Source organism: Accipiter gentilis, chromosome 6, assembly GCF_929443795.1.
Source record: "Accipiter gentilis chromosome 6, bAccGen1.1, whole genome shotgun sequence".
NCBI lineage: Eukaryota > Metazoa > Chordata > Aves > Accipitriformes > Accipitridae > Astur > Astur gentilis.
In genome coordinates this window covers 30,867,631-30,886,396 of record NC_064885.1, presented here as the reverse complement: position 1 = coordinate 30,886,396, position 18,766 = coordinate 30,867,631, and the positions used below count along the sequence as shown (strand labels likewise).

Here is an 18,766-nt window from a genome sequence, read left to right as displayed (position 1 = left end):
CCCACTTTGCCTTGGGCTGGGAAATCTAAAGGGACTCAACAAGACCCTACTCACAGAAGTCACCTTGATCCGAACTCTCTGAGTTAATGGTAGGGATCTCAGAGGGGCTGCTTTTCAATGACCTCTTGGAAAGATGAAGGGCTTAGTGACGTTTCAGGGATTTGAGCCACTTGCAACTCATAGCAATGCTCTGGTTGGCAGGCAGGCCTCCACTTGAGGTTGCTGGTGCAGAATTGCTTTTAAATCCACTCCAGAAGCTACTGCGCTGGGTGCCAGCAGTACTCTGTGTTGGTTATGGCATAAATTCTGAAGCTCTTGGGGTTACTGTTCTCCACATAACAAGCTGTCAAACAACAGAGGACTCTGGTAGCCTAGACAGCAAGCAGCTATTTTATATTCAGCAACCTGCAACAAGGTAGAAGGAAGGTACCTGCTCTACGATTTCAACAGGAGACTTGCCTGTTTGTTTGTTCTCTTTTTCTGCAGCAGGACATGCTCTGACTCAACGCCTCTGCGGGGTCTTAGCACAGCAAGGCTGTCAGAGATGCCAGCAGCAGGTTCCCAAAACACTCCCTCTGGTACCTGCTAAGGACATTGGTCTGGCGAAGGGAGAAAGCATCTCCAGCCCTGATCTGAACCATGGCTGGGCATATTGCTGACTCTCTTCCATGCCTGTGCAACAGTTTTGCTGAGGATCTGACTGCAAACACAGGACCTGTAATACATCTCAGGAGCATATTTCACCTAAATGTTCTTTAAACATTTGTTTATTGCAATTAAACATTTTAGCCTGGAATTTACACATTCCATTATTCTTATTTTCCCCCATTCAGGCTGCAGCTGTCATAATGGGAGGTTGATTTATGACTCACCCAACCAGCACTCAAATCCTTAACACACCAAAACCAGCATTCAAGTCAAAGCGTATACTGCTCCTAATTTACTTAGATTAACTCCACGTTTAAAGTGCCACCACAGAAACTCCAGTTCCCCTCCGCTGAAAAGGATGGGTTCCAGAATACTTGATAAGCCAAAAAACTGCAAACACATGCAGACAGAGCAGGGTACCAAAATCCCTCCTTCGGAAGTACAGCATTAATGAAGGCTTGCATTAACTCGGCACAAAAACGCATCAGTGAGCTCCGTGCAGATTACTATGGTGACAGGCATCAGCATAGAACTTGGTGGCGAAGAAGAGGAAAAGCTGAGGGAGAAAAATATTGGGGTTTTTTCCCAGCCAGGAGCTGCTAAGTTCCTGAGGAGTTAAGATGAAGTAAGTGGCTGTCTCCAATTAAATGCATGACTGTTGGCATAAGTTTAATAGCTCAACTCACTACTATGATTCACTGAATCCACCCAAACTGGGAAGCTCAGGAATAACAGCACTTGCAGCTGTGCCAGGAGCTGCTGCCCTTGAAGACCAGGGCTGCGTTTTCCCCAGCCAAACGCCTTGGCCAACTCTTCCAAGCTGTGACCAGGGCAGAGCGCGAGCCTTTAGCACACGCTGCACATGGGGCTGTGACCGCACCTGCAGCGAGTCATGCACGAAGCAGGTCAAAGCCTCCCGAGCCACATGCGGGGACCCTGGAGGACACTCCAACGGTGTCACTCAGGTGCGGAGGTAGGAAAGCCTGCTGCAAAGTGCTGAGCATCTTCAGCTCCCGCAGGAGTCGCTGAGTGCAGAAAAGCACACAGGCGGAGGCAAGGAGGACGTTTCCCAGCCCCACGAAATGTTTTCCACAGTTTCTCTGGCTAAACTCAGCAAAATTGTTCAGAGCAGAAGGACACACTCTGCCTCAAGGAAGCCTACAAGCGGGAGGCCCGGATGGGTTGGGCAGTGCAGCCTGTAGCATCCCAAGTAACAGGCAGGGAGAGGGCAAATGAACTGCAGAGCCGAAGAAGGTGAGCAGCATCGTCGGGCATTTGCATTTGGATGCCTCCGCAGGCTGCCTGACAGAGGTCAGGTCACGGTGGGCAAACGGCGGCTGCCCAAGCATTAGGAGGGGTTCTGTAGCAAAGCCAGGCATCCAGCCCCACCTTGCAAAGCTGCCGCAAACCCCTTCAGTTTAGATATAGCCATTCAGCTTAACACACGGGCACATCACCCAGCCTGTGAGTAGGATGGAGAGATGTAAACAGACTGACTGACTGATGCTAAGAATTACTCCCGAGATCTGTGGCTCTGGGAGCACCGAAGTTGATCCCAGCTCCTTTCCCGATGATGCAGAATGAAGGCCATACCCAGCTCCAGCTCAATGTGATTACAGCGTTAGTGTCACCCTCCAATTACAAGGAATTTATTTTGAGAAGAAAATGACTCTGGGACAATAGAGCTGCATGGCACACTTATGTATTTACTCATCTCAAGGGTGAATCTCCACCCAGGGCTAATAACTACAGAGAGACGACTGGTGTTTCTAGGATGCATTATGTGAAATAACAGGCTGTGCTGACAGGGATGGCCTCTGCATTTGAAGGACAAGCTTCCAAAAAATGACGTTTCCCTAACTCGGAGGGATGATGGGCTCAAACTGATGACAGCACCCATCAAAGCAATCGCCTCCTGTCACCATCAGTGAGTCACTAGAGCAGAATGGCACCTTGCAGGCAAAAAGAGCATCCAGAGAAGTGATTTCCTTTCCTGTGCTGATGCCTGCAATGAGGAATAGTAATTAGCCCTCCAGCACTGAGCACAGCTGCCTGCCTGCACTCCTCTACCAAGGAGCAGACACGTGCAAAGCTCCGCACTACGCCTGCTTTGCTCTTACAAAGATGAGTCCCTCCAGGGAAGTCTTATTTCTCACTTGCAGGGTAGGTGGAAAGGATGTGGTTGCATGGCACTGGCGTTTATGCAGGCCCTCCTATATCAAGGGAATCAGCTTTACACAGATGTTAACAGAAGTCTGAGGTAAGGGGCAGAGAAAGGAGTCATATAAAGCATTGAAAATGGGGGTGCAACACGGGACCACTGCTACATGTCTCTTGCAGGCCACCCTGTTCCTAGGACCCTATGGATGTTAGGACTTAGAGAAGTCACCCTGAAGCTCACTTGCTCCCCAGGCTCCAGATCCCATGTGCCAGCCACCTAAGGCCCAAGGCTCAAGGACAAAAGAGGTCCAAAGTCTTGGATGAGTTTTCCTAGAAGGCAAATGCCAAACTAATGTACATGACACGAGCTACCCACTCTGCACACAAGCTAAGGAAAAGACAGCCATCTCCAGCACCAAAAAAGAGGCCAAAAGAGGTCCCCAAGACCACCGCAGGTAAAAACAATGGGATGGAAGAGGACTGATGGCCACCAGCTACTTTGGCACAGAATTGCTGACTACCTCTGGGTGAAATTGCCTAGCTGAATATTTTGCTAAAAAATTCAGAGTAAGAGCAGCTGAAGCTATACACAAACTCCATCTCATTAACAGGGGGAAAAAAGGAGATCTGAAAAGAGTACAAGTTTTGATTTTTTCTTTTGAGATGACGCTTTGTTTGGCAATTTAATGAAAAAAAAAAGATGTTAAAAGAGATGGAGATGAAAGTAGAAGTTTCATTTTAAGTAGAATGAAATATTGCATTGGATCTAAATCCCCTCCCCAGAAACTTCTTCCATTTAACCAGAGAACTAAAAAAATCAATTCTTCATACAGCTACACTCCTGGGTTTGTCTTTGTCTCCCCCAGGACACAGTTTCTGTTGCTCTGTTGATCCAGGGTGTTTTACCAGCAGTCAAAATTTCAAAACATTTCCCTTTAAAGAGCAAACTTCTATACCTGTATTGACTTGAGCTCTGATGAGGAGAAAACCAAAGCCTGACAGGAACGGAAAGCATAAAGGAGAGATGTAGGGCTGTTCCAGAATTTACGCAGGGTGTCGTGGTTTAACCCCAGCCAGCAACTAAGCACCGTGCAGCTGCTCGCTCCCTCCCTCCCTCCCAGTGGGATGGGGGAGAGGGTCGGAAGGGTAAAAGTGAGAAAACCCCTGGGCTGAGATAAAGACAGTTAATAGGTAAAGCAAAAGCCACGCACCCAAGCAAACCAAGGAATTCATTCCCCACTTCCCATGGGCAGGCAGGTGTTCAGCCATCTCCAGGAAAGCAGGGCTCCATCACCCCTAACGGTTACTTGGGGAGACAAATGCCGTCACTCCGAACATCCCCCCCTTCCTCCTTCTTCCCCCAGCTTCATATGCTGAGCATGACGTCGTATGCTCTGGACCATCCCTTGGGTCAGTCGGGGTCAGCTGTCCCGGCTGTGTCCCCTCCTAAATCCTTGTGCCCCCCCCAGCCTGCTCGCTGGTGGGGTGGGGGGAGAAGCAGAAAAGGCCTCGGCTCTGTGTGAGCCCTGCTCAGCGATAACGAAAACATCTCTGCGTTATCAACACTGCTTTCAGCACAGATCCAAAACATAGCCCCGTACTAGCTACTATGAAGAAACTCTATCCCAGCCAAAACCAGCACAAGGGTGAGCTTTTTCAGGTAAGGGAATTTAAAAAATGAGAATTTTAATGGAAAAGAAGTTGTAGTTACAGCTGCTAAGCTGTCATTTTCCAGCACAGTCAGTGCCTTGGCTACTGAAGGTTAAAGCATGCTCATAAGTATGGATAGCAGAGCACACAAGATGTATTATTTATTTTGAGGAACACCCTGCAATTATTCTGGACATATTGTGTAATTAGCCAAAATTACAGCATATTCACCCAGAGTGAAACAGAGGATAGCATAAATATTATGTGTGAGCCCACAATCACAGAGCGGCATTTCATTTGGGTGCAAACGTGACTCCATGAACCAACCCAGCGCGTGCCCCTTCACGGGACCTTCTCCCCGGCCCCCATGGGCTGCGCCAGCTCCCAAGCGGGCACCCGCAAATGGGAAATATCAGGAGTAAAATCCAGACCTTTCCCATGCTGGCAATGAGAGCTCAAGTGCTGCATGAAGATTTAGCGAACGTGTACCCCCACCCTGCAGAGCTTTTGGGCTGAGGGATGACTGACCCCAAAGCTCATACCAGCAAAGAAGGGGCCGCAGCTATGGTGTCCCCAAGGGAGGTGGAAAGACGGGCTCAGAGGATGATGCTTGCTGGGCTTTGCTGCCTGGAGCTGGCAGGAGGGAAAAATAGAAAGATAGTTCTGCCCTCTCCCTATGCTTGCAGAACTTCTCACCCTACAAACGGGGATGGAGAGGGAGAGGGTTTCCTACAGGGCCATGCATCACAGAGATGTGTCCTAAGGAGTTGATTGATGGGTCAGAAATCCTGGGCAATTTTGTGGCAGCGCTTTGCCACTTGTACAGTTAGAAAGGCTGTGGTTTGCTTTTTTGACTCCCATATGCAACGTAAAACTTCTTCACTTCAATTAAGCACATTTCTTCCTGGCTTCCTACAAAGATTTGGTTTGGATATTAGGAAATTCTTTCTACTTAGAATTTGCTCCATGGGAGGATGTAAAAAACAGGTTAAAAACCATCTGTCTGGGGAATATACAGCTGGTGTCAGTGCAGGGCTGTGGTTGGACTAGTCAACCTCGGGGGTCCCTTCAGCCTTGCTGCTAGGTGACCACAACTTGGTGACATTATCACACTTCTGCACCCCCAGTTTTTGAAGGGCTCCATGACAGAGTCCCCAGCTCCTCTCACCTTGAAGTGCCCCATGCAAGGCACCAGATCACTAATAGGGCTCACACAAGCAGAGCAGAAGCCATCCCTGCTGTTCACGCCTGCCACGGCGCTGTGATTTGTGCTATTCTCAGACACTTCCCCCATTAATCCAACAGGCCTGAAATACTGCAGAAACACCGAGAAGTCCCTCACACAAACAAAACACACTACGGAAACGACTACATCAATCTTCCACCCTGCTCCGCATGCCTAGAAAAGTAAATTCATTAAAATAGAAAATGGATGGTACATGCTATCAACAAGCACTGAGCAGAAATTTATCACTTAAGATGCTACCAGTCTTGGGGAGGGTACCTGGTCCTACCAACACCAGCTCACAGAAGAGCCTTGGGTAATCACTGGATGGCAACTCAGGGTAAAATTTGGGTCCCGGTGTCACTCTGCAAGCGTTCAATAACACCAAGCAATAATGTCCCCTGTTGCTACAGTATTCCTCATGCACTCCTGCAACATTTTCCAAAGGGATGCGAGGCGTGAGACTTCTTTACTTAACAGTTAATGAGCCTAGGATATGGAAAAATTAAAGCTTGAATCAGTCGGATTGTATTATAAGAATTTTTTTACTCACTGCACGAATGCAGCTTGAGCATTCCTGTAGCAGTTTGCAAGCATTTTTTGACCCAAAATTATGACGTTACTAAATTTCAACAAATCTTACACAATACCCAAATGCATGAAGAAAATGTGCTGCTTGTGCCAGTCTGGTTTGAAACAACATTACACTTAAAAGAGCAAGATCATGCCAAAAATGGCGAAAACCTGCCATGTGACTTAAAGTTCTTTCTTCTTTCCTTTTGCTTTGTGAAAATACACCTTTTTTGACCTGCAGAATGATTTTAATTTTCCATCTGAGCCAGAGGTTTCCTTCAACCTAATGAAAACACTCACGGCGTGAGAAAACCATCATCTGCTTCATTCCATCTAAAGCTCTGTTTTAAATAAGGATGGTGTTTCATGGTTCGTATCTCACTACAAACACCTCATTCCTGATGTCGGGCAGCCCCGAGGACTCCAGCGAGACAGGAAGGTTCACCAGCCACCCCATTGCCATCACGGGAGAGAGCTGTAAACAGCCAGCTCCCTCCCGAGGGGTGCGTGTGCTCAGGATGACACAGTGCAGATGGAGCGAAAACAGAAAATCTGCCTCTCAAACAGGTCTCTGAACACGGCTCCTGCTCCTCCAGCTGCCCAGGAGCCACTCACCACCTGAGGGCTCGAGGCAAAGGAGCTCTCAAACTTCACCTGGTGGTTTCTAGTCATTCAGGAGCCACTACCAGGCTCAAGCTCTAAAACCTAAAATTTATTTCACGGAAAGTAGCGCTGTGGTTTTGGAGAAACAGAAAGAAAAATAGTAGAAGAAATATTTAAGGAAGCGGAGAAGGTAGGAGTGGCACAGAAGGAAATGAAATAAAAGCCAAAACAAATGTTTATAAATTTTTAAATAACGATGCTGTGTGTCAGCCAGCAGGCAGACCCCGTACTGAAGAGCATAAAACCAAACTATAAAAAGCCAGCTGAGAACTGGTAGTTATACCGCACGCTCTGCCAGCCCTTTTAGCCACTGTCACAGAAAATCCCCACAAGCGCATGATGTCGGTCAGCAGAGGATGCCCACGCGAACGGCTGCAGATCGAGAACTGAGGCGGAGGGTGCAGGCAGCCCGCAGTTCACACCTGGATCCAGTTACAGGAGCCGTGCCTGGGAAAGGACCGGCTCGGGAGTGGGTGGACGGTCCAAGCCCCCCCACCTGCCAATGTGTGATTGCTGCATCTCCTGCAGCCCAGCGGCTCCCAAGTCCCCGGGGAGCATCGTTTAGCAACTGCCGGGTGCTTCCCAACCCCAAGCCGGTCCCTGGAAGCCAAAACCACTTTGTCTTTTTGCTAATTCTACTGCTTTTCAATTTTCTGGAAGATGTGGACTGGCTTTTTGCAGCCTGGCTTCACTTGCAGCAGTCCCATCCTGCTTGACCTTTTGCAAACAGTTCTGCTTTGGGGAATGAAGGAAATGTATGTATTTGGCAGTTCAGGCAATATGGGTGGCAACTGCTAAGCAAAGAAACTATCTGTGCAGCCAGCAAGGGGAGGGGACTGAAAACTATGCTGTTCTAGATAAATATCAATTAAGTGAGCATGTTCTATTAACCCCAAGACCTGACTCATTTCTTCCTTCATTTCAATCCAAAATGCCTAAATATTTCACGAAATGAACATTTTGGGGTTTGTTTTTTTATCTTTATCACGACCGCAATCAGCTTTCAGCTGGGAAAGAGGAACAAGTAACAGAATTATATTGCCTCTCTGTGGATATTTTGCCAGTTCACAGCATGTAGCCGTCCACTGGATCTAACACCTCCCCTTAACAGAGCACAGCGCTGGAGGGAGAGTGAGACAGGAGTTCCACGGGGAGAGAGCTCCGCACAGTGCGCTCCATGGATGCTGCTGCAGGATGAGGGAGAAGCTCTGTGCTCTCCATCACCGTAGTGGCTGTATCTAGCCCTGGATCTTCATCCTCAAATCCAGCCCCCTCCATTGGAGGCAACCAGCCATTTCACATCTCCCCTTTTCTGACATCTATCAATGGAGTCAAGCACTCCGAACACAAACTATCGCACTGAAAGGGCCCCAGAAAGAAAGACGGGGTGCGCAGGCAGGCGGCAGTGTAGCTGCTCCCCTCCTTTCAACCACGGCTGCCCACCTTCTTGCCAGAGAAGTGTCACAGTTCCCCAGCTAAGCATTTCTCTTTAGGAAGATGATGGTGCCAAGGACCATCCAAAATAGAGTTCACCCTTGTGCTCAGTAATGCTGAAGCAGAAGGGGGCACCGACCCAAGACAGACTCTGAAGGAGGTGTCCCTTGGACAAAATCCCCCCTTCCTCCCACGTACAACTCCAGGTACGACAGATGCACGTGCTGCCAAGAGAGCGGAGCTTCTGTTGCTACTTCCCCCTGCCCTGACCGAAGCCGTGGTCTGCACAAGAGCTTAATACTTCTCCAAACTTAGAGCTCTGCCAGGAGCAGCACAACCCCATACAGCATCTCCTTAGCGGGACCCCAGGCAGAGCGGCGCAGTCATCTCCCCATCATATTGGCAGAAAGGGACAAACCCAAAGCCACAGAGCGGATGCCGGGACAGAGCTGCAAAGCCCCATTTGGTGATAATGCTGTTTCCAGCGTTAACCCTCATCTCGCAGCCCAGCTCACACCATGGGGAACGGGCAGAGAGCAGAAATGCCCATGGCCACTGCACGGAGCCAGCCTTCCCCATCACGCCAGGGACCAGCCGGCAGCTCGTCCCTGAGGACACGAAGGGCTGAGGGCTCAGGCCATGACCCTGCCTCCAAGCCCGTGGCTTTGTCCCTCTGTCAGCTTCAGCCAGGACATCCTGGAGCGAGCACAGGACAGCAGAGGTGTCTGACAGGTGTGAGGGCACATCCATCTGAATTTTCTCTGCAGCCACATAAGCTCCGTCGGGGTTTCAGAGAGCCCCAATTCAGCGCTTGGAACAAGCGAAGCGCACAGTTAGTTGTCTATGCTGCAGCGTGGGGGCTGGAAAAGCTGGAGTGGTCTGCCTGAACAGTGAATACCACAGTCATGTTCCACAGCTCTCCAGAAAGCTGCCTTCTGGTTTACCATTTTGAAAATGTGTCGTAGCTGCTATTTTCAGAGACAGTACATTCAGGAAGCTGTAGCCTTACAGCCCTGCGACCATGCTGCAAAAATGCAGTGTCCACGTTGACTCCCCTCAAAGCACAACCCCTGCTTCGAAATTATTTATTCCAGGAGCCCCTGCCAGTGGTGTTCGCTGGGTGAGGGCCACAAAGTGTGTCTGTGGCTCTACTACAGCTTTTAATAGAGATGCAAAGTAAAACCAGCCTCTGGAAAGGCCAAGTTATTTCAGGATTCTGCTCCGTGTCACAACAGCGCAAAGGTAAAACAATAGATGTAGTAGTTTGCCTTATGCTTGGAAAGGACAATGTATTAATACAAAGAATACTGTGTTAGCTAGGGAATAGAGACGAACCAATATTAAACAGGAGAACAGAGTATAAAGGTATGATTCCCTGACAGACTGCAGTGTGTGCAGCCTAGGTACAGGGTACATGATTTTGCTGCAGGTCACTTCACAAGAGACTTCCAAGATTAAGGCACAACAATAATGCAGACATGGCAATGATGCTACAACAGCACATGGAGCATATGAAAATGTACATTTATTTAAAGGTTAGCTCTTTGGATCTGCTTTCCCTGACCGGCTCTGTTCTGTACTCTTGGTCACCTTCTGCCAAGCCATGGAGCTTGCAAATATGAAAGGGATGTCAATCTCTTACATGTTTTGCTTGTTAAAATTCTTGCTTTGATTTTAATAATAATAAATCACAGCTTGGCTTCACCTGTGCAGGAGTAGGAAACTCCCAGAAATAATGTGCACATGACTGTTCAGAGGGATGGATCAAATGGAACAAATGCCAGAGGGACGGAATAAATGTCTACCTGGCCACTGTGCTATCTGGCAGTTCACGGTGTGCCCATTTGGGGAGGGGAAAGAAGGAAAAAAGATAAGCCCAAGTGAGTTTGCCCTTGCTGCTCAACATAGTGAGACTCATGATCATGTTTGTCTCTCACAGGAGTAAGATTCTTACAATCTCTTCAGCTCCCGTGGCAGCTCTGCTCTCCACGCTGCCCGAGTCAAGCTGTTGAATTTTTTTTTTAATAGATATCTTATCTGTTAAAATATGCAGTATCTGGTCTACTGAAATTATTCTAAATTCATGCTGTGAATTCATCAAAGGAAGGAAGGAAGAAAGGAAGGAAGGAAGGAAGAAAATTTTGTCTTCATTTTGGTATTTTTTGGAACCCAAACTTTTGGCTTTTTATTTCAAAGCAACATTTCATTTAGAAGTATACCTGAAAGTTAAAGAAAAATACACATATAAAAATCCTCCAAATGAAATTGCACTTTTTTTTTTTTTTTTTTTTTCAAAAAACCCCCTGTTATTTCATTCAATGATAAACTGATTTATATGGATCTTTTATTTTATGGGGAGGGAAAATAATCACTCATGAACCTCTTTTTCGCCCTGACTTTTCCATTTGGCTGGTGACGGAGGAATCAATCATTTGTATTGCTCTAATGGTGAACCTCCTCTGCTGGCTAACGATTTTCACTGCTCTCACAAGCACAGCTACCCCTGAGGCCATGGGGAGAGAAGATATCCATCCCTCTAGGAGCTTGGATGACTTCCACGGATTTTCTTGGCATCAACCATATCCAGTCCAGAACTAGTACAAAGTGGCTTACTGACTCACATGCTCACCCGCAAGCTGTGTTGTGAAGCAGGCTGGCAGCTGAGTTTTCCACGCTCTGGAGTAAGCCGGGAGCCTGCAGTTCTTCCCCAGATTTCAGAGCCGGAGAGCTCAGGGTTGCTATCTGACCCCCCCGCCCCCTGCTAGTAACCGAGCACAGACACACACCGTGACAGTCACCACATCTGCAAGTCACGAACGTGTGCGATACCACCCCCGGGGAACAATTTGATAAAATGAAACCCATCTGCCAAGCTGTCATGAGCAGGAGGGAGCCTTTTCCCCCCCTCCTGATTATTTTGGCATTCGTTAGCACTGGCGGGTGCAGAAAGAGCTTACGGCACCAGCAGCAGACCTCTCTGGCGACAGGCTGCCCCAAACAAGGAGGACACATGCCCTTGAGGCTGTGCCCCTTCCCCTTGACATGATTTAGGCTCACGTTTGGCTGCCCACTTGGCGTACATGCCCTCATCTCAGCGAGCACTTCCAACAGCTCTTGCTGGCAAGGCGATGCCAGGATTTCCAGGCAGTTCCATTCCCTCCAGCCACTCCTTAGAGACGGGGCACAGCACCTCCTGCAGAGGAGCAGGAGAAGAAGGTGATGGACCCCCCCCCGGCTGGGCGCACACCCAGGCACGCATACACACGCCACGGAAAAGTGCTGCCGTCCAGCCTGAATCCTACTGCAGACGGCAGCTGTGCGCCGAGATAATGTAGCCGGCATTAGTTCACTACAGCAACAGAAGGGCCATTAGGACAGCAACAGAGGGGCCAAATTCCACAGGTTAGGCAGATATTACAGCTGTTCTGAGATGAACCACTCCATAAAAGCAGGCAAGGGCTATGACAAATTTAACGGGGAGCTAAAAAGGTGTTTTTTACCATGAGCTTCAATCATCATTTTCACCCTGCATGAAATCAGAAAAGACTTCAAGATTTAACTCGGGGAATTTAACAGCTTGCAGAGATGACAGACTTCTCAAATGTTGTAAATGAATCTCTGAATGAACAAAGTCCTTCTGCGTCCTTCAACTAAAGTTGCTCTTATATTTTACTTATACTGCTGCAAAAATATCTATATATGTGTATTTTAAATTCCACATCTCCATTTATTATTCAAAACGAGAAATACCGCAAAGGGAAAACATGTTCTAAGTTACTGCTTTTTTTCTATGTGTGAACCATTTCCTTCACTTTGGAAGAAGCCTTTAGATCTCCTTAAGGAAAAGCATCCTATCCCTGGAGGAGCACAAAATATATCAGATGGGGGAAAAAAAAACCAATGCAGAATTTTTTTCTTTTTCCTGGGGTAAAAAAACCTGTTTGAGACCGAGCTCTGCATTCTGAGCTGGAAACTCATCTACAGAAGCAATGCCTGAAGGGACAGAAACGATGCTACACAGTGCCTGCCACAGCCTGACCCAAAGCTGCCTGACTTCAAATATGATTTCCCCAAGTAACGACACCCTTTCAGTGGGCTTCACCGAGATAAAATTTCCTCCACCCCCCACAGATACTGTGCCTGATGCTCCAGCCTGTTTCCCCCTGTGCAAGGCCCCCAGACTCCTCAGCTTTGCCGCTGAGTGGCCATGGCATGATGGAAGGCCACCTCCACCCCAGCTCCCCAGGGTGAGCTCTGCCTGAGCACACGGTCAGTGAAGCCACGGCCACAGCTTTCACAAACAAGCTGGACCCACCAGCCCAGGGTTTCCAGCCTGTTACAAAAGAGCTGAAGAAGGGACGTGCCTGGATGCTTTAATTCAGCCACAAAGGGGATGAAGCTACTTGGTTCAACCATTTGTTGGCAGAGAAGTCACGTAAAGCGAGCTGCTTTGTCTAGTCTTCTGCATTCATCTCTTGGATCTATCATTCTCTGATGAAGGATCCATCTCTTGGACCTGCACCAAAGAGCCATGCCATTCAGCAATTTCTTTTGAATCCTCTACCAAGTTACTGTGGTCAGAGCAAAATATATAATTTAGGTGCTGCTCAACATCAACATATTTTGCTTGGCACCTGCACAATTGCGGCCAATGACCTGTATTAATTCACGATAATGGGATTAAGCCCATGTGTCCAGATTTTCAGCTTAGTCCACAGCACTCGGCGTCCTTATTTGGCCTATCTTAAACTGGTAAGTCATCTTAGAGCCAAACACATGCAAGAGATATAAAAGAACACAGAGCGCGCCTGTGAGAGAGCTACCTTTGCCCACCGAAAAGGCAGATAAAACAAGCGCTCATTTTACAACATGGTACTTATTGCAACCAACAAAGGAGATGTTTCTGCAGTCTGTTTTCCCTAGGAGCTGATAGCTTCGATTATACAAGACGTCCCTGCGCAGACCTGGTTTCCCATAGCTTGCCAAAACCTGTGACTACTCATGCCCACCGCCAAGCGAGCCTGAACTGCTACTGGGTGCGAATTCTCCCTTCCCATACAAGAGCAGGATTATTTCACTCTCGCTTCACACAGGCTGCAAAGTGGAGCACAAGGTGCCAACCAGTGCAATGTAACTCCACTCACGCACATCTTTACTGAATATTTTAGTTACAGCACTGTTTGAGTCACATAATAAAAACACTTAATTGACGTAAGCTCACACGGTTACTTTTACAAAAGCAAAGGGAACATAAGCCACCGTCAGAGTTATATTTCTGTAATGGTGCAAGTTAGCAGCTCCACCACTGCCACATTGTAAGCTCAGTGGCAGCGAGGGGCCGAAAGCCCAGAGCGCTGGAAGGAGCATCAGGAATTAGGTCTGTGTGTCAGGTAACTGCTCTGTGCCTCGGTCTCGCCTTCTGTAAAATGGGAAGAATCCCCTCCATTTGGTAGAGCTTGTTGGGTACTACAGATGAAAATCACTCTGTAAATGTGAAGTATTTTGACAGTTACTCCCCATAGCCATAAAACGAGGTCATGTTTAAAAAGGCAGACTGTTCCCCTAGCACTGTACCATTTCCAAATGAGATTGTACCCCTTTTGAACATGGATGTTTTTCACGTTCCTTTCACTGACTTGCAAACTACTGAGCCAGCATATCATTAAGTGCACATAATCACTGGGGTTGTGGGTCACTGCACAATGTATGCACATTTCTTTAAACCAGTTTCAATTCATTTGCATGTCATTTTCTATGCAGAAGAGCGACTCTGCAATGAATAAGTTATCTGGGCACAATACACTCCCTGAATAAACAATCCAAGTAGCAGCAAACACAGTGGCATGCTGCCTTCTGAGCAGCACACCTGAGTCCAGGAATAGGATGTACCAGTGAAATAAATCTCTATTTAGAAGATGGATATAGGGAACTAAAGCAGACACAGTCCCTAGCATAGGAAAGGACGCCGGAATTTTTTTCAAAGCAACTTAACTTCTCTACTTCTTTAATGTTATAAAATGAATACAGTAGTGTTTGAGTGATTGACTCACGGCTCTAAAGACTGAACAGCTCTATTTTTACAGCAGTGAGTAGCATTGACCCTTACTTCTAACACAATAAAAAGTCTTCCTTAAAGCACTCTGGCCTCTAAGTTATTGAACAGCTTCCTCAGCATGAAAGGCCATGCAAGTTGAGGGAATTCTTAGAATTCATCAATTCATCAGTGAGTCCAGAGGAAGCAGAATTGGACCTGTGCAGCTGGGAGTGCTGTGGTAGGACCAAGGAAGAGCCTCACCAACCACACCCTGCTGTAAAAGTCACTCCAACTTTAATGAGATGAAGCATCTTGAAATCTAGGTAACAGGTCTAGACTTCTCAGCTCTTTTAGTCCTTGAGGGACCGCATTCAATAGCAGATGGAGATGGGGAGGAAAGAGGAATGGGAAAATATTTCATCAGTGAGACTCCCAGGTCCCACTCTTTATCCCACAAAGAGCGATTCCTGAGACAAAATGACCACGCTTTTTGGGCAAGAACCATCTTTTGGTCTGGGCTCACAGGTTAACAAATACATAGGATGGTCCAGCAAGAGAACACTCATTATAACTTGATAAGAAGAAGAAGAAGAAGAAAAAAAAAGGCAACTTTTTTCCCTTTGAATATTTCAAGTCATGCTGTATTTCAGACATTTTGCATCCTCTTTTGGTTAACTGCTTTAAAACAGACCGTTAAAGAGTCCGGTTTTCACATCCTAACCTGTGCATTGCAAGTCTTGAAGGATTTTGCCAGCTAACTATAGTCCCTGCCCCACAGCCTGTGAATCAGGGGTGCCAACAGCAATCCAGAGTAATTATTCTTTCCCCTTTGTTGACAACACTAAGAGGCCTTCTATGGTGAGAGGCTTTCCCCCTATTTCTTTTTGTTCCTCACTTGAGTACAGGTCACGTACCTCAATCTACAGAACAGGGGAGCAGCCCTCTGCTAGCTCTGACACCTTGCAGTAGAGTCATGACTGACAGACTTCAGACGCAGAGCGGGGGCTTCATGAAGAGACTAATCAACAAACAAAATACTAATGTATACAGAAAACACGGGAGGGTTGCACAGGTTGATGGTACATCCCGAAGAGCGGAGTGAACAAGTATCATTCCTTTTTAACTATGATACTAAGGGACACCTGAGAAAAGTACATGTTCACAGCAGCTTCTCAAACCAATCCCTATTTTCTTACCTTAGTGCTGATTTATAGCAGTGAAAAAATATAGGAAGAAGTAAATAATAATTCCACTAAGAAATCACGGAGGGCCTACTCTTGCCAGGTACCGAATTTTCACACCTACCAAGGACAGCTGAGAGCACAAAGCACCGCTCAGAACTGAAACCGTGGGTGGTGGGACTTCACTGTGGAAATGTGAGCAACACGTCCATTAGGGCTGAAGTTTTCCACAAGGAACCAAGACTGAGCACACGCGCGCACAAAAAGATAAAGGAAAGAAAGGGCGGGGGAAAGACTGCCCTAAAAAGCATTTCCAGGTCCTTGCAAGCTCAGAATTAGGTGTAACAGTCGTGCAGCTGCCATCTAGAAAGCCTTCTAAGCTAATGAAATTCCCTATGCAACTCTGCTCGTGAAGTAGCACTTGATGGATCTAGTTATCAAATGGCCACAATTCTAATTGATCCTCGGTTTATCGATTTCCTTGTCACTATGCAGAAAATAAGAGGAGACTGCTTAAAAAGCATATCTACAGGGAGGTGGAAAAATACAATCCTGGGTTAAGCTAGCACAGATTAAGCCGCTGGCTCTCTCCTGCCGGAGCACCCGCTTTGCCCACGCTTCGGACAGCGGTGGAGGGATGCTGGCGGCAGGTGGGTGCCCACCCATCCCACCAGCCCGGGGACGAGACCCGCCAGGACCCGGCCGAAAGTTGAGCGCGGAGCAAGCCCGTCCCCAGACGGTACCCGGCGGCGCCGGGAGAGCCCCGGGGCCGGCCGGCCGCCCCCTTCCCCCCCCAGCCCCCCCGGCCCGGGGGCAGCCATCCCGGCGGGTGCGGGGCCGCCCCACCCCGCGGAGCACGTCCCCACGGCCCCGGCCCGCCGTACTCACCCGGTCTCCTCCTCACCGGCCTTTTCCTGCCGCTGCAGAAGCGCACTTTGCTGAAGACCCCCAGGACGTGCCTCTCGCAGAGGGAGCGCCCGTCCTTGCTGGGGCTGGAGCGGCGCTTGGAGGCGGACACCCGGTCGCTGTTGGACTCCCTCGCCTGCCGCTTCTGCCGGATCAACGAGCTGGCGATAGCCGCTGCCATCGCCGCTCATGGGCCCCCCCCGCGCCGCGCCGCTCCGCGCCGCTCCGCTCCGCTCGGCTCCGGGGGGCGCCGCCCGGGCGCGCTGGGGCCGAGCCGCCGCCGCGCCCCGCGGGGACGGGAGACGGGGACGCCCCGCTTAACGCGCTGCAGCCCCGAGTCCCGGCGCCGGGGAGGGCTCAGCCGGCCAGGCGGAGCAGGGCGCCCGGGCTAACAACCATGGCTGGCCGCCGGACCCCGCCGCCCATGGGTCTGTCCCCGGGGAGCGCAAATCCCGGCGCGGGCGGCCGTCGGCGAGCCCCCCCGGCCGGGCTCGGCAAGCGGCCCCGCGCCTTGTAAATCCGGGAGGCGGCTGCCCCGCTCGCAAAGGTCCGCCGGCGGCAGCTGTGTCCAAAGGTGGGGTGGGGGGTGGGGGGGTGGGGGGGGGCGCGGAGGATCCGCGGGTCCCTGCGGCGCGGTGCCGTGCCGCTCCGCTCCGCTCCGCCCGGGCGCAGGCGGCGGCGCTTCCTCCCGCCGGCCGCCCTCCGGCGAGGGGCCGTGGGATGAGTCAGAGCCCCCCCGGCCCGCGGCCAGCCCCGGCCCCAGCGCGGTGGCTCCGAGGCGCGGCGCGGCAGTGCGCGCACATGGACGCGGCTCCGCTCCGCTCCCGCGGCCGGGCTCAGGGCGAGCCGCGCTGCATTTCTCTGGGCACTCCTCCTCTTCCTTCCTCTTTTCCCCCCCTCCCCACTCTGCTCTCAGAGAGGGCGGGAGGGGAAGGAAAAAGCAGCCACGGGAAAAAAGGCACCAGGCCGGCAAACAAACAAAAAAGAGGCGATACGATAAAATTAAATTAAAAAAAAAAAAAAAAAAAAAAAAAAAAAAAGAGGCGGCCCGGCCGCGGGGTGCGGGCTCACATCGCCGCAGCTCGGCGCCCCGGGCTCACAGCGCCATGGCTGGCGCAGCTCCCCCAGCCCTGCTCGCCGCCTCTGCCCCGGCAGCGGCTCTCCCCGACAGCAGCAACCCACATCGTCCGGCCCGGCGGGAGGCCGCGGAGCTCTCGGCACCGGGGCGGCCCCGGGCCCGGCTGCCGCGGCGGGAGGAGCGATGCGAGGCGGGGAGGAGGAGGAGGAGGAGGAGGAGGAGGAGGAGGAGGAAGAAGAGGGCGGGGGGGTGCGGCTGCCGCTGCTGCTGCTGCTGCTGCTGCTCCTGCTCCGTGCGGGGCTCAGGATGCTCCGCGGTGCCGCCCGACGGCGGCGGGGCGAGGAGGAGCCGCGCCGCGCCCGCCGCCCGCCCGCATCCTCCGGCCCGGCCCGGGAACCGGGAGGAGGGGGGAGGGAGGGGCCGGGGAAGCCCCCCCCCCCCGGACGCCCACGCCGCGCGGGGCTGCTGCCAAGGCGTCGGGGAGCCCCGCGGCGGCCGGGCCGGGCCGGGCCGGGCCGAGCCGGGTCGGGTCGGGTCGGGTCGGTGCCGGCCGGGAGCTGGACTCCGGGCTGGGGGAGAATTGCAGCTGCTCCCGCTCGCCCTCCTCTACGCAATCCTACGTGATCGAGGTTTGGATGAGAAACATCGCGCAGGCAGAGCGAGGCAACTGCAGCTTCCGCGGCGGCTCTGCCCCTCCGACCGGGCGGCCCCCGGGCCGGCCCCGCCGCCCCCGCGGGGAGCCGGGCTTCCCCGGAGCCGCAGCCCCGCCCGTCCCCGGTGCGAGGGAGCCGCCCGCCACTCGTGCAGCCACCCCGGCCACCTCCTCGGCCGTTGCTGGGGGTGCCCGAGCACCCAGCCGCAGCGGCCGGGCACCTCCGTGGCTTTCCCTGCTTCTCCGTGGCTCAAGCAGAGACGGGGCGAGAGCCCCCGGCCCCCCACGGGCTGCGCTGCCGCGGGGGGGAGGCGGGGGTCGGTGCGTCGGCTGGGGAGCGGGGCAAGCCGGCTGCAGCGGTGGGCACGACCGGGCTGCCTCTGGTTAGAGCGGTCCGAGGCAGACCACCGGTTTATCAGCAGGTTGCTCTGCTAGGGCCAGCCCGCAGGAGCTGGAGCTGGGTGGGCTCCCTTGTACCTCCGGCCACAAAACTGCGCCGAAGAAAACTGAAGGTGCAGATATACATACATCCCTGTTTATCCAGACAAGTGGCTGCTGTTGC

General features: G+C 51.2%; 1 protein-coding gene across 4 annotated transcripts in view; it reads right to left on the bottom strand.

Annotated features, from left to right (window-relative positions):
- The window catches only part of FGF12 (fibroblast growth factor 12), a 237,910-nt gene that overhangs the window by 87,281 nt on the left and 131,863 nt on the right, over positions 1 to 18,766 (bottom strand). The window contains exon 1 of one of the 4 annotated variants that reach the window (XM_049802970.1): positions 16,457 to 16,706. The exons of 2 other annotated variants lie outside the window; for them this stretch is intronic. In XM_049802970.1, the coding sequence (XP_049658927.1) occupies positions 16,457 to 16,655 (199 nt within the window). In that variant the 5' untranslated portion in view covers positions 16,656 to 16,706. Of the gene's footprint in view, positions 1 to 16,456; positions 16,707 to 18,766 lie in introns of those variants that run through there. One more of the 4 variants, XM_049802971.1, reaches the window with a different exon arrangement.